We start from the raw sequence: 14,978 nt of genomic DNA, 5'->3' as shown, positions 1-14,978 counted from the left end.
TTTGTGCCAGATGAGCCTTCCTGGGCAATGGCATTCCACAGACAGGGTGCCACCACATACAAGGTCCTGTTGCTACATTCCGAATATTATTGATTGATTGATTGATGAATTTATATACCGCCTTTCATTAAAAACAATCTCAAGGCGGTTTACAAAAGTTAAAAAAAATACAATAAAATGACAATAGAAATATTAAGCTAAAAATATAAAAACAAACCAAATTTAAAATCTATAAAATACAAGCATAAAAACTATACATGCGTAAAAACTCATAGAAGCAGCAATAAAAACAATCATGTAAAAGCCTGGATAAAAAGCCAAGATTTAACAAGCTTTCTAAAAACTGTGATGGAGTCCGAGGAGCAAATGGCCACTGGGAGAGCATTCCAAAGTCTGGGGGCAGCAACAGAGAAGGCCCTGTCCCAAGTGCACGACAGCCGAGCCAGATAGCCGAGTGCACGACAGCTGAGCCGAATGGGACCAACAGCAAGACCACCAAGGTTGATCTGCACACAAGGACAAGTTGCAGTGGGCAAGGCAGTCCTTGAAGTACCCTGGTTCTAAGCCAAGTTGGGCTATAAAGGTGATGAGCCCAGAAACAGATGGGAAGCCAGTGCAGTTGTTTCAGCACTGAGAGATTTGTTCCACTTGCCCAGTCACAATTAGCAAAAAATATGACACCTAGGTTCCTAACTGCAGCTTCCTGACCATTCATATGGTGTGGTCATATCAGCGCAGATAAAAGAACCAACTTCAGGTTTTCTTCTATTCAGATCAGGAATTTTGGTGTTGGGACCTAGAATCTGAAGGCGAAAACAATGCCTGATGTTTGAAGCACTACTAGCTCTGCTAGAGCTAATAAATTTTATTTTGTGAATAGCAGTTGGATCCAGACCGGGTATGTAGAGGGACTTTAATGTATCCCGCCACCGCCATGATCACAAACTTCATGGGGGCCTGGTCCAGCTACATATACCCCCCTCCCCAAATGGGAGTCAAGCTCCCTACAAATCAGGGCTGAGAGTAGAGTTAGGCCTAATTTTCATGTAACGTGAAACCGGAGTTTGCTGAACCCACGGTTAATTTTTGTAACCGTGAAACGCATCACAGATGTTCATCCAACTGCAGTCCAGCAACCTCCGGTTTCAGGGTAGAGGAGCCACTCCCATGTCCATGGCTGTCAAGGCTGCATCCCAGCAAGCTCTGTAGTGCTAGCATGGCCAGAAGGTGGGCAAGGCGTCAGCAGGGCGGCAGCCATTGGCTATGCTGTTCAAGTGAGGGTGCCAAGCACAATCGTACCTTTTTGGAATGAATGGACTGCCTACCCTCAGCAAGGAAAGGGCATTTAAATCCCTTTAAATGGCATGCAAAGCCCTTCTTCTGACAGTAATTGCATCGCCACCCTCATAAGAGCCCCGCACCAAACAGTCTCTCACAAGCGCAGTTGCTGGCAGTGGGTGGATGCCAAGAGGCACGATTTTTCTGTTACTCTGGGAAGGGATCATGATGACTTCCTAGGAGGGAATATGTATATGAGGGAGGGCAAAGGATCCTTGGGTCTGGTCCACTGTGACCAAGGATGCTCTTAGGAACATAGGAACATAGGAAACTGCCATATACTGAGTCAGACCATTGGTCTATCTAGCTCAGTATTGTCTTCACAGACTGGCAGCGGCTTCTCCCAGGTTGCAGGCAGGAATCTCTCTCAGCCCTATCTTGGAGAAGCCAGGGAGGGAACTTGAAACCTTCTGCTCTTCCCAGAGCAGCTTCATCCCCTGAGGGGAATATCTTGCAGTGCTCACACATCAAGTCTCCCATTCATATGCAACCAGGGCAGACCCTGCTTAGCTATGGGGACAAGTCATGCTTGCTACCACAAGACCAGCTCTCCTCCCAATGGCAGACCCCGGTTAAGCAGTCCAGGGACACCAAATCACACTGCTACCCCCATGTCAGCTTGCCACCCAGGGATTAGCCCTCTCTTGAGAGGGCCAGTCCACTGGGGAGGACCTGAGCTCCTTCAGTCCTCCATCGGACTGCACTCTCATGAGGTAGGCCAGCCAAATAAAGGGGGCCCTGTTTGTGTGGGGGCCCTGTTCTCTCTGGTTAATAATAGAACTTTAACACAGTGACACCCTCCTCTACAGGCAACCCTCCTCTACAGGCAACCCAAAGGGGAATTTGCCACTCCATGTGTCTGGGCGGTCCCGGTTGGGCAGACTAGGGAAGCACCAGTACAGGGAACAGATCCTCTCTCTCTTTCAGATTGCCCAGGATTGGACTCACACATGTAGATCGGCTGCCACAGGGAATTGTGGGAGAGGGGAGCCCCAATTATGCGCGACCCTAGGAGAGTGGGGTCACTGCTCCGGGCAAAAATAAAGATGGACATCTTCCAATGGGCAGCCAGACTGGCAGAGGGTCTGCTTGGACTGCTTCTTCACGGCAGTCACCAAGTCAGGAAGAGGTGTTGCCAGGGTACCTGTCAATGTGGCTTGCTTGTGCCAAGCAACCAGGCTGGGCGGCATCTGCCATCTGGCCTGCTTGGGTGTCTCCATGACCTAACACTCTTGTGAGAGAGGAGTCCATGAGAGAAGGGCTGTCACTGCACATTATTAGCAATTCTGCCAGATCCCCCTGTCTCCCGAATGGTTCTTCTCATGAGTTGTGAATGGCCCATGGCCATAGCCTTCCACTCTCTTGAGAAAGCAGTCTGCTTGGGAGCAGCCTCTATCGTTTTCACAGAGGAGGAATCTTCCCTGTCATTTGGGGCAATGCTCCTCCTGCTGGATGGTTCTTCTCATGAGTCAGCCTAGGCACCACATGTGTTAACCAAATGATAAGGGGCTGGGCCCGCTTCTCCAGCTTCATTGTACAAAAAATAGAGCAGAGCCATTCAAGAATGCTTGGGTGGGGCTGCCTCTTAAACCTGACCCCGGATATCGCCACCCTGCCATATGTTATCTTCCCAGATATGTAATGGAGTTGCCTGGTTTATGGTGCCACCGGGACTGCATGTGCTTGTGAGATCCTTCTTTATCAATTCATTTTTGGAGAGCAAAGCACATAGTGTCCATCTCACATATTGATTGCCAGGAGGGGGGAACAAATGACGTAGTGGGAAGAGGGCATCCCCCCCCCATTTGATTGTTCTGTTTGAGAGGCTTAGAAGCTTGGGATGGAACATGGTGGTATCCCTGTTGCCAGGCAACGGCTTCAGGAGCTCAGCGACGGGGCGGGGCAAATGTTTGGAGGCGGCCATCAAGAAGCATGGCAGGCATGGAGTGGTGAGTTCCTAGGGAGGTCTGGGCCACCCTCTCTATTCATTCATTCAATTTATATACCACTTTTCATTAAAATAATCTCAAAGTGCTTTACAATCTAGTTAAAACAACACACAATTAAAATACAGAAAGTACAGCTATTAATATAAATATTAAAAGCTATTTAAAGTTTATGATTTCTGTTCCAGGAACAGCCACCCTCTCTCTCTCTAACCACAACCACAGTTATGGCGGGGTCTGCATTTGGATGTAACGGTGCCACCCCCAAACCTCAAACCTACTACAAGCCAAAGGTTCAAATTGGGGTTTGGCGAGGGAAACCACAGGCCGCTTTGGCCACAAAACCACGGTTTAACGCATCTGGATGTACAGGAATTCCAACCTCTGCCCCATTTAACTGCAGTTTCATGTTACTTGCAAATGGGACTTTAATAAAGTCCTTTACCTCCTATTGCTGTGGTCCCAATCCATGGGAATCTCAATTCAGTTGCTATTCACTAAAGAAAAACTAATTCTGTTCAGGTTAATTACATGTTAAACGTCATGTGTAGGTTGGCCCTGAGTTTTTCATGTACCTGCAGGGTGGCTGCAGAGGAGTGCTGCTGAGTGTGTGCAGAGGCTTGTCTCTATAAATTACAGCCAGCTCAACTCCAGCATCTCCCTTTGTTTTTGTAAGATTCATCCATTAATCCTGATGTTTTAGGCTATGTAGAACTCTGTGGAGGTCAGACTGATATGTATTAAAGAATGTTATGACATAAATTGCCATCTTTATGTGGAGGGATAGGAAAACATATTTTGCTAGGTGAAGTGATCATCCCTGACAGTTAAGTGAGAGTGTGCCTTGTTCCACCCTGGAGTTTTTGTACTTATTTTTCTGCTCAGGGAAAGGCAGATCTGTTATGGAAGCAGGAAATGAGTGGCCTCAAGAGGGAGATGCCTTGGGGGTTCTCAAAACCCAGAATCCAGGTGGGTGACAGATGGTGGGGAAAAAGGGCAGCGTGGAACACATGACTTCCTGGAGAAAATAGTTTTGGAGAGTCCAGCTGCAGTTCTGTGGAATCATCTAATCTGACAGTATGATGCTACTGGGGGAGATTGTGCCTGGGACAAATGGTGAGGAGACCCTAGTGAGGGATGGCCATTGAATGGCTATAACCTCCATCTTGCTTTTTTTTTTTTTTTTTGCTCAGGAAGAGCTATCAAAGGGTGTTAGGCAGTGTCGTGACCATTCAGAAGAATTATCGTGCTCACTTCTGGAAGAAGTCCCTCCTGCGCCTGAAGGCCTCTGCCATTGTCCTGCAGAAACACTGGCGCGGACAGCTGGCTCGCAGCCTATATCGGCACCTGCTACAGGAAGAACAGAGGCGGAAACAGGAAGCTGAGGAGCAGAGGCAGCGAGAGGAAGAGAGGATTAGAAAGGAGGAAGAGGAAAGACAATGGCAAGAAGAGAGGGAGTGTAAGAGGAAGCAGGAGGAGGAGGAGAAAAAGAAAAGGTACAAGGCAGTTTTCTGTATTTGGAATATTGGGTGGTTTCTCCATAGGGGAAACATTTACTCATTTGAGCCTCCATCTGCATTCTGAAGTCCAGGCACAACTTTACCACCTCAGCTGTTTGTGAGAATGAGGCCTGTGACATGCTGTTCACAATAGGCAGAGTTGTGTCTATTCTGCACTTTAAAATAAAAATAAAAACACAAAATTCTGTACCAGGACAACCCAAAGTGTGCACCAAGAGAGGCTGAATTCTGTGCCCATTTCATAGATTATGCCATGTAAATGTGTATATATTTCTGTCGTTCTTTCTACTGTGTTCCTGCTTTATTCTTACTCATGTGCCCCCTATAGTTTTGGAGGGTTAACCCAGCATCTTCCACACATTCAACTTGACTCCTTCAAAGCAGAAGCCAATACCAAATTATGTGCTTGTGTGGAATTTTGGAAAACTTATAGCCCTGGTGAGAAGGCTTGTCCAGATGGCGGCTTTCTGTTCTCATAGCTGTGTGCTTAGCTGGAACCTTTTTTCATGGACCGCTCTTGCACTCAGTACAAGATACTAGTTATGCCTGCCTCTTCTATTCTGATGCCAGTCCCCTATAAGCCATCTGGACCAGTGTGGCCATCTGACACTCCCTGAACATCTAAACTTCAGTGTCTGGAGACACCAAGGCATTGCACCTAATCCCTGAGATTATGCCTATCTGATCATGTCCGTAGCCTGTAAGGTGAATAAATAAATTCAAGGCTCTGGGGCATATCCTTGCAGGCTGCTGATTCTGAGTTGCAATAAACTGGTCCCTTCTAGCACTATAATGCTACTTTCTCTTAAGGAAGATCTGTGATGGCCTTGCACAATGCTGAGGATGTGGTTGGCCCTTGAGTGTGTAAATACAGAAGCTGGACGGACTTTTGCTGAGGCACTGCAGTGTGTGAGTTTGGCCCCTAAACCATTTTTTAAACCCAGCCTCTCAATACTTATATGTGTTCACTGTGGCCAGTCTTCCATCTTCTCTGTCCAGTTACCTATCTTTTTCCAAAATGGTGGAAATCAAAAATCGGGGAGGTCTTAACACAGCTGAAAATGTCAAGCTAAGTTTGAAAGAGTATGAGATAAGGAAGGATTGGTTGATTGATTAAGTGCCATCAAGTCGGTGTCGACTCTTAGCAACCACATAGATTCTCTCCAGGATGATCATTCTTCAACTTGGCCTTTAAGGTCTCTCAGTGGTGCATTCATTGCTGTCGTAATCGAGTCCATCCACCTTGCTGCTGGTCATCGTCTTCTTCTCTTTCCTTTAACTTTTCTCAGCATTATGGACTTCTCAGGGGAGCTGGGTTTTCGCATAATGTGTCTGAATATGACAGTTTGAGCCTGGTCATTTGTGCTTCAAGTGAAAATTCTGGATTGTTTTGTTGTATGATCCATTTGTTTGTTTTCCTGGCTGTCCATGGTAGCCTCGAAAGTCTTCTCCAGCATCAAAGTTCAAAAGCGTCAATACTTTTTCTATCCTGCTTCTTCAAAGTCCAGCTTTCGCAGCCATAGAGTGTCACGGGGAAAGCCATTGTCCGAACGATTCTAATCTTTGTAGGTATAGACACGTCACGGCATCTAAATATCCTTTCCAAAGCCTTCATTGCAACTCTAACAAGTGCTAGTCTGTGGCATGTTTCTTGACTGCTGGAGATAAGTATTGAATACTTAAAATTGAATCAATTGTTGAGGACTCCCCAGGTTTGACCATTCATAGACAGGTATTCTTTTCTCTCCCACTCCCACCACTTTTTAAATCCTCACAACATCCCTGTGAGGTTGGTTAGGCTGACAGGCCCAAGGTAATCTAATGAACTCCATGGCTGAGTGGGTATTTGAACCCCTTCTCCCCAGTGCTAGTCCAGCGCTCTAGTCACTACACCATGCTGGGTGTAGGTTAGTTTTGTCATACTTGAGTGTGAGAGATGTGACAAACTGGCTAGGGCAGTGCTACATTGCCATTGCCATCACGTTCTTCCCTGTCAGCCCACCTGCACTAGGCAGGAAGGTGGAGAAAAGAAATAGCAGGAAGTCAGAAACTGATGGAACTCTCTGCCAGGGTCCCAGAATTCCTCCCTCAAGTCCTGGCAACCTGGCCTGTGGATTGTATTGTTGAGTTTATGTTTTTGTTTTTAACAGAGAGAAGGAACAGCTGGAAGCAGCACTACAGATGGCTCAGGTATGTTCCGGTGTGTTTTCTCATGTCTCTTGTCTCTTCAAGATCAGGGGCAGAAGACTAGGACATGGTGGTAGCCTACGTTGTTTGTCCTTTCGCTAGTCACAGACTAACTCAGGGCACCACTGGCAGCATGCATTCCCATGTTACATTTCTCTCAGTCTAGATCAGGCCTGCTCAACTTAGGCCCCCCAGATGTTTTTGGACTACAACTCCCACAATCCCCAGCCACAGTGGCCAATAGCCAGGGATTATGGGAGTTGTAGACGAACATCTGCAGGAGGGCCGAAGTTGAGCAGCCCTGGTCTAGATATTGTATGCCATTGTCATTGCTCTTATTTCCATCCAGAGGTGCCTGGCGTGAGCAAAAGGGGTAGCTGACATATTGGATGTTTCTTTCTAACACAGAACTCCCTTGCACATGGTTCCTTCATAGAAGGCCTCATATTTTGGCATCTTTCTGTAAAGGTAGAACTGCACATTATGTGAAATTCTGTTATTCCTTTTTCAGATATATTGAAGTTGTAATTTGAACCAGAGGGGCATCTTAACCCTTTGTCTTGGTTACTGTTTTCCCTCTGAAAATGGACCTTCCTGGCTGCATATACCTTGGCTAGGGCACTGCAAATAATATGCAATACTACCTGAAGGCTCCTTCACCACACATTGTCATTTAGGCTGGAAGTAGTCAGAGGTTTCTAAGAGATGGAAGGGGTCAGAGAGCGGTTTTGCTTCCCTGTTGTGTGTACACACACACACACACACTCTCTCTCTCTCTCTCTCACTCTCACTCTCACTCTTATACAGACCTGCCCAGCTCTTCTTCACATAATTAACCTTTGGAATTTGCTGCCACAGGATGTGGTGATGGCCATTAGTTTAGATGACTTTAAAGGGGGATTAGCTAAATTCATGGAGAACAAGTCTGTCGGTGGCTACTGGTCATGATGGCAATATGCTACCACTAGGTTCCGGGACCGTATGTCTCTGAATATCCATTTCAGGGAAGCAATGGCAGGAGACATGGTATGCTTCATCTTTTGCTTGTGGACTTCCTGTAAGCATCTAGTTAACCGCTGTGAGAAACAGGATGCTGGACTAGATGGACCTTTTGGCATGATCCAGCAGGCTTCTTATGTTTTAAGTTCTTACTACCTTTTGTCTATTCCTTGCCTTCTGGTAACATAGTGTAGCAGATTAAAGCCTTTGTCTTGGAGCAAGCTCACATGAGGGAAAGAAATGCTGAATTATTCCTGCTGAGCTGCCTGGCTAGGCTTCTCCTAAAACTGTTCTGTATTATTGGTTGGTTCAAAATGCTGCTGCCACCACCCCTTTTGTCTACAGAAACTCTCTGGGCTTGGGGTGGGATAACACGGAAAAACTCTCTTAATTTGGCTCTTGGATAAGTACAGAAATCTTCCACGTGCAAGCCTACATGTGGTGAGGAAATTGATAGTTGCTGAATGTTTAAGGATGTATTTGCACCAGAGAAATCCCTCTTTGTCCCCCGCCTTTTCCTGGATTAAAAACCAACTCTGAGACACTTGTAAAAAGAAAACAAAAAAAACCCCTAGTTTTATTCAATTACTACAGACTGCTTCCGTCTGAGGCTTTCTCAGCTTGTATATACGGTTAAAAATACTTAGTAGGATAACAAAAATAGGTTGTCTTAATGCATGTTTAAATGTTTATAGAATCTTTTGCACTGCCTTAGGTAGGGTGGGTGTAAGCTAGTGTTTCTTATTTTAATTATGTTACAGGTAAACAATAATGGAACAGTATCAGGAATATGAAAAAGCACACACACCAAATAAAGATAACATCCCTCACACAAAGTCTGACTAAACAAACTTTTCCCTATGCTAAATTTCCTGAAGCCATAAGCCCTGGCTCCTTGCCTTGAACTCACCAAACACCTGATGAGAATTCAAGCTTCTTGCCCTCCTGTCTTTCAAGGATCTGCAGAGTAATTCTCCTGCAGTCAACCTCCATGGCCACATGTCTTTTTCTGCACCTCCAGCCTAGCTTCTCCTAACAAAGAACTCCCTTCGTCCTGGCAACAGCTCTCTAGGACCCACCCACCTGGTGTGCTGATTGGCTGAGCCCTGGAGTTCACCAGCCTGTCAGTCAAGACAAGGGTTCAATTCCAGTTAACTCTTTAGGGGGAGGGGAGGCTGATCACTACACACACATCCTTAAATTGAGACAGGCGGCTTGAAAAGGGAGTTGACAGTTCCTGACTCAAAAGGGATGGGATCACAAAGCTTAATTTCCTAACTTACTATCTAAATACGAAACAGTAATAAACAATAATGTCAAAATAACATTTGAATCTGTTGTCCTGTTGCCTCCACCCTCCTCAAGGGTTCTTTAGGGTCCATTGGAGTCTTCTAAGGGCCCTTGTGACAAGGCATCCGCTACGATATTTGCGTTCCCCTGAATATGTTCTAAGTTGATGTCATACTCCTGGAAGGCCATACTCCAATGCACAAACTTCTTTTTCTATTGAACGTCTTGTAACCACTTTAGAGTGGCATGGGCAGTCCTGAGTTCAAATCTACGCCCCCACAGATAGTGATCAACTTCTCCGGGGCATAGACAATAGCATAAGACTTCTTTTACCAACACTGACCAGTGGGCCTCCTTCTCTGACAGTTTCTTGCTCAGGAACACAACAGGATGAGGGAACTGGTCTGGGCCCAGTTGTATTATCACTGCCCCAATGCCCCTCTCAGAAGCATCTGTGGTCAGCATGAATGTTTTTCAAAGTCTGGGGCCCTTACTGAGGGCTGCCTTTAGCTCCTCAAAAGCAACTTGACAGTCTTGAGACCACACCACCACATTGGGTTTGTTTTTCTCGGTCAGGTCAGAGAGAGGGGCGGTGATGCTGCTGTAGTTTGGGACAAACTTTCGATAATACTCTGCCAACCCCAGGCAGGATTGTACCTGCCCTTTCTTTTTTGGCTCCGGCCACTCCTGGATAGCCTGAACCTTGGCCTACCTGATGCCTCAAATAGGTTACCCAATTCAGGCCAATCTGACACTTTTTGGCCTTAATAGTAAGCCCAGCCTCCTGGATACAAATACTACCTCCAAGTGTTCCAGTGCTGCCCCCAGGTGTCAGAGTATATTGCCACATCATTCAGGTAAGCAGTGGCAAACCGACTCAAGCCCCTGAGTAGCTCCCTGACCAGCCTCTGGAAGATAGCTGGTGCATTGCAAAGCCCAAATGCACACTAAACCCATGCCAACCATGATGGGTAATGAACGCTGTCTTTTCTTTGTCCTGTTCTGCCACATGCTTGCCATGACCTAAGAACGCCCCTGGAGTGGTAGGGCTTTAGTGTGTTCACATGATACAACCTGGGTCGGAGGTCAGTTCCCAGGAACTCCACGACATAGTTCACCGCACCCACCTTTTCTTTAATACGATAGGGGCCTTCCCAGGCCACTTGGGTTTTGTGGGTTCTGACCAGTCTGAGGACCAACATCTGGTGTCCAGGCTCAAAGATCCACTCCCTGGCATGTTGGTCATACCAGGCCTTTTGCTCTGTTTGGGCCATCCGCAGATTCTCCTGTGCAAGGGATAGGGTCTCTTTCATTGTGTTTTGGAGCTTGTCCACAAAGTCATATATGTTTCCCGCCCCTTCTTCTCCCTCCCATTGGTGTCGAACTAGTTCTAGAGGCCCTCTGACATCACTCCCATAGATTAGCTCAAAAGGAGAATATCCTAGGCTCGGATGTGGCACAGCTCTGTAGGCAAACAGTAGCTGTTGGAGCACCAAGTCCCATTATTGGAATATTTATTAATGAATTTCCAGATCATGGTCCCCAAAGTCCCTTGGAATTTTTTCATTAAGCCACTTGTCTGGTGATGATAGGACACAGAAGTGAGATACTCCACCCCATGGGTGGTCCATAATTTCTCCATCACCCCGGATTTAGCATTTCACCCTGGATTTAGCATTTCTTTCCCTCATGTGAGCTTGCTCTGAGACAAAGGCTTTAATCCACTACACATAGGTTTTTCAGATTAAAAAAACAAAAACCAGAAATCTGTAAAGCCCCATGTACCAGAGGTGAAAGTGGGATAAATGTACATATGACGAGCTGCTGATCCTCTTTCAAATCGCCTCCAACTTTCTGGGGAAAAGAAGTGATAATCTATCTCCAGCCTTCGAATAGTTATAAGAAATGTTGCATGCTAAAGGAATGGAGCAAAGCTGACACTTCACCAGCTGCTAGTTTCTTTGACCTGTTGATGTATTCCCACTGAGGCTGATTTGTAGAAAGCTTGTTATCTTTGCCCTCTCAATGCCCTTCCTTCTAGGTGAAAGTGCTAAGGACACAAGAAGAAGTCCAGCCATTGCAGGAAGAGGAACGGCGTCAGATGGAGGAGATTCTGCGGTTGGAAAGGGAGATTGAAAAGCTGCAGTGGCAGCAACAAGCAGACCATGTTTCCATCACCTGCGAAAACACCAAGAATGAGATAAAGCGGCAGCGGGAAGAAGAGATACAGAGGCTAGAGAAGGAAGCGTCCAGGGTTGCACAGGAATTTTTGGAGCTGCTGGACTTTGGGAACCTGGATGAGAGTGTGCAAGGTCTGGAGTGTTCTCTTTCCAATGAAGGAACCCTCAACATTGAGTGCAGCCTGACGGCTCCCCTGGCTGAGGAAGAGGAAGATGAAGGTTTTCCTGCAGATGATGAGGGCCCACCAATCCCCAGCCCAAGTCTTTTGAACCAGGACAGCACCAGAACCAGTGATAACTACTACTCTGAGGAGGACACATCTCCCAATGTGCCAGTGCACAGGGACGGAGAGGCCAACTCACTGGGTCTTTCTCTAGAGAGACCTGCAAGCCCTTCAAAGCAGCAGATGGAAAGCATCTACCACAGTGTCTCGGAAATCCTGCCAAGCGACAATGGGGAGCCGGAAGATCCAATTTACAGCTTGCCTCCAGATGTGGAGTCGGACTATGACCACGAGGAGTTCGATGGCAGTGGAGATGTTGGCAGCACATCAGCTGAGCCCCTGAATGGGGAGGAGGTCTTGTGCAATTCTCACAGCAACGGCGTGGATTCCAACCGGGGAAGCTTAGACTCGGTAAGTAGCATGTGCCCTGAAGCATAAAATAGATCTTGCTTTAAGCAGGAAGAATGCCTTTCTTCTATCTTTCCGTTGTGCTTTTGGCACCTCCTTGTGCTCTTGTTTTACTAGTTATATGCTCCGTGGGGAAACAAGTGGTTTTTCTTAATGCATCTATCCGGAGACTAAGGAACTGGCAGGGAGCCATCCATTCAAATTAACAGCTTTTGTATTTCAGCATTGCTCTTAAGGTTTTTTTCCCTTTTACTCTCACCCAGTTCTTGCATCATTTTCCATCCCTTGAGTTGTACTGTAGGTATCTCCCAGCTTGCTATCACTGGCAGATTTTAATCAAAACACTTCTGCTTCATCAATCCAGATCGCTAACAAAAGCAGAGATTAAATATATCCCAGGGCTGATTCTTGAAGAACTCTGTTTCTTGCATTTTGGAAGCTGTCCTTGAAATTTTACATTTGTTAAATCCCTTGTGTCATCTTTCTCTGAACTGTTAGTTACCTTACCCGTCTGATAGTATATAGTCTCTTTCTGATATTCACACTTCTCTGTGTGATGTTAAGGGCCTGCTTGCACAATTATAACAAAAGGTTTCAATTGTACATATGTTTCCCATTTGTTCTGCACATCTTCCCTCAAGAAGCACTTATGTTGTTGGAATATTGTGTTTATCAAGCATTCAAAATACAGGCTAGCCCGGGTATCCGCAGGGGTTCCGTTCTCTGCAACAACCGCAGAAATTAGAACTGTAAATATTGAGGCATTGAGTCAATGGGATTCAAGGGGTTAGGTTTCTGGAAGGGCGCTGGGAGGCTAAAAACAGCTGGAAATCGTAAAAAATAATACATGCTCTGCAGTTCCCCAGATGTCCAGCAATACCCCCAAAAGGCCCAATTCCACCAGTTTTGGGTGAAAAACTGTGATAGATAGATAGATAGATAGCCAGAAAATGGCTCCTGCCCTCACAATGGTGGCCAGAAATGACCTTGGAGGTTTGTTTCTGGTGACCCACGGATATGTGAAATTAACCCTTTGTGCACAGTTCTCCCCCCACACATCCCAACTTATGCAAAGGTCAGGTGTCGATTACCCAGCCGCGGATATCAGATCTGCGAATGGTGAGGTTTGCCTGTACTAAATTTTATACCTGGTATCGTAGTGTTCAAATTGCTAGTGCAGTTCCTGTTGACTGTTGTGTTTGGGAGAATGACTTGGGTTCCCGCTGGATATTGTTTGACACTATTGTGATAAGCAACACAATTCCCCTCCTACTGTGTGAAACTTTGATTTTTCTGAGTGATCTTTAAGACTTCTTTTTTGCTTTAGAAGCTATTCTGCACTGTGAAGCCGTTTTCTCCTTTTCTTTCTATTGCATAAGAGTGGAGTATTGTCCAACAAACCTATTGTTAGGAAAGGATCTATATGCTGTTTTGAAACTCAGTCAGTCCACATGCAGATTACCAGGGATAGTAATTGAGGGACTAGCCAGGCAAGAGAGGGTCTCTGCTGATGGTAAAGATCCTCTGACATTGCAGGGGAGGACACTACTCCTCAAGTCACCTTCCCTGCCTTTCTGTGTCCCCTAGAAAGCACTTTATGCACTTTCTGTCTATGGGCTGAGTTGGAACAGCTACTAGTGGTGCCTGGGTTCAGTGTTCAGTAAGTGATGTTGCTGGATCCCAAGCTAAGCCCTGTGGCAGCTTCAGGTCAGCTGAGCACACTGTTGACATCTATCCCTGAACCAGTTATGGGAATCCTGTGAGCCTGGGCCTGGAGAAGAGCTCGGCATCCTGCTCCTTTTCTCTGCACCACAAGTCAAGTCCCCCACAATTACTTGGCCTCTAGCTTTTTCACATCATATGCAGCTTGTGATAGTCAGTACACTGTACATGCAGAAGATAACTGCAATATCTTTAGCGGTTATCTTGCTCAACTCCTCCTAGTTCTCTAATCTTTTTCAGTTTGTCCTTTAAAATAACACACCCTAAAATTGCAATTCTGATTCCAACTGTCCACTCAATTAAATCAGATGAACTCATGATCACTTGTTCTGAAGTTATTCCAAATAACTGTGTTTTTTCTGTAACCGCTCTTGGCTATTTGCTGGAACCAAATCCAACCTTCTGGGTTGAGTAAAAAAGTAATGAAAAAATATGTCACTTAACAGTGGATGATACTTTTCTTCACTAAGTGGCCCTTTTCAGATCCAGGACCCCTCTACTGTCATTGTGACTGTTTTGTTTTTCTAGCTGTATCAGGGACGTGAATAGAACCTACAGTACATCGATAGGCACTCTGTAATGTGCATTCCCCTTTTTCTTAGCCTACTTTCCTTAAGGAAAGTAATCTTATGAGATCACCTGGCATTCTTTCTCACATCAACTTCACAATGCCTGGACCAGTATGAACCTAATTTTGTACAATTGTAGGGACACCTCAACGGCATTGTTTGTGATGATGTCATCCACCCTGATTCAAGGCAGCAGATGCATACATGCTTGAGGTGCAAGTGGGCTAACTTGTGAACAGCCTCACCCAGAGGCGTAACTATAGGGGGGGCAGGGGGGGCACGTGCCCCGGGCGCCATCTTTTCTGGTCACGTGGGGGGCGCTGCCATGACAAAAAAAATTTTTTTAAAAAATTTTTTTAATTTTTTGTTAATACAAATGTTTCCTGCTCAGTGCAGCAGCGCTGCAGCAGTCAAGGGAGCGCATCGGTCCCTTCCGCGCTGCCCGCGCCCCCCCCCCATTGCTTTGCTGGCGCCTGGCGGCCAGTCAGTGGCCTGGCTTGGCGGCGGCGGGCACTTGTGAGGAAAAACCTAAGTATAATGTAGTATGTGGGGGGGGGGCGGGGGGGCGCCATTTCAGTGCTTGCCCCGGGCGCCA

General features: G+C 46.2%; 1 protein-coding gene across 2 annotated transcripts in view; it reads left to right on the top strand.

The window, feature by feature from the left end:
- The window catches only part of LOC128335616 (unconventional myosin-X-like), a 123,582-nt gene that overhangs the window by 75,556 nt on the left and 33,048 nt on the right, over window positions 1-14,978 (top strand). For both annotated transcript variants that reach the window (XM_053274197.1, XM_053274205.1), the window contains 3 exons: window positions 4,478-4,780; window positions 6,955-6,994; window positions 11,322-12,095. In XM_053274197.1, coding sequence (XP_053130172.1) covers window positions 4,478-4,780; window positions 6,955-6,994; window positions 11,322-12,095 — 1,117 coding nt within the window. The remainder of the gene's footprint in view (window positions 1-4,477; window positions 4,781-6,954; window positions 6,995-11,321; window positions 12,096-14,978) is intronic.

Source organism: Hemicordylus capensis, chromosome 1, assembly GCF_027244095.1.
Source record: "Hemicordylus capensis ecotype Gifberg chromosome 1, rHemCap1.1.pri, whole genome shotgun sequence".
Classification (NCBI taxonomy): Eukaryota; Metazoa; Chordata; class Lepidosauria; order Squamata; family Cordylidae; genus Hemicordylus; species Hemicordylus capensis.
Note: the sequence above shows the minus strand (reverse complement) of the source record. Positions and strands in the feature narration are given on the sequence as shown.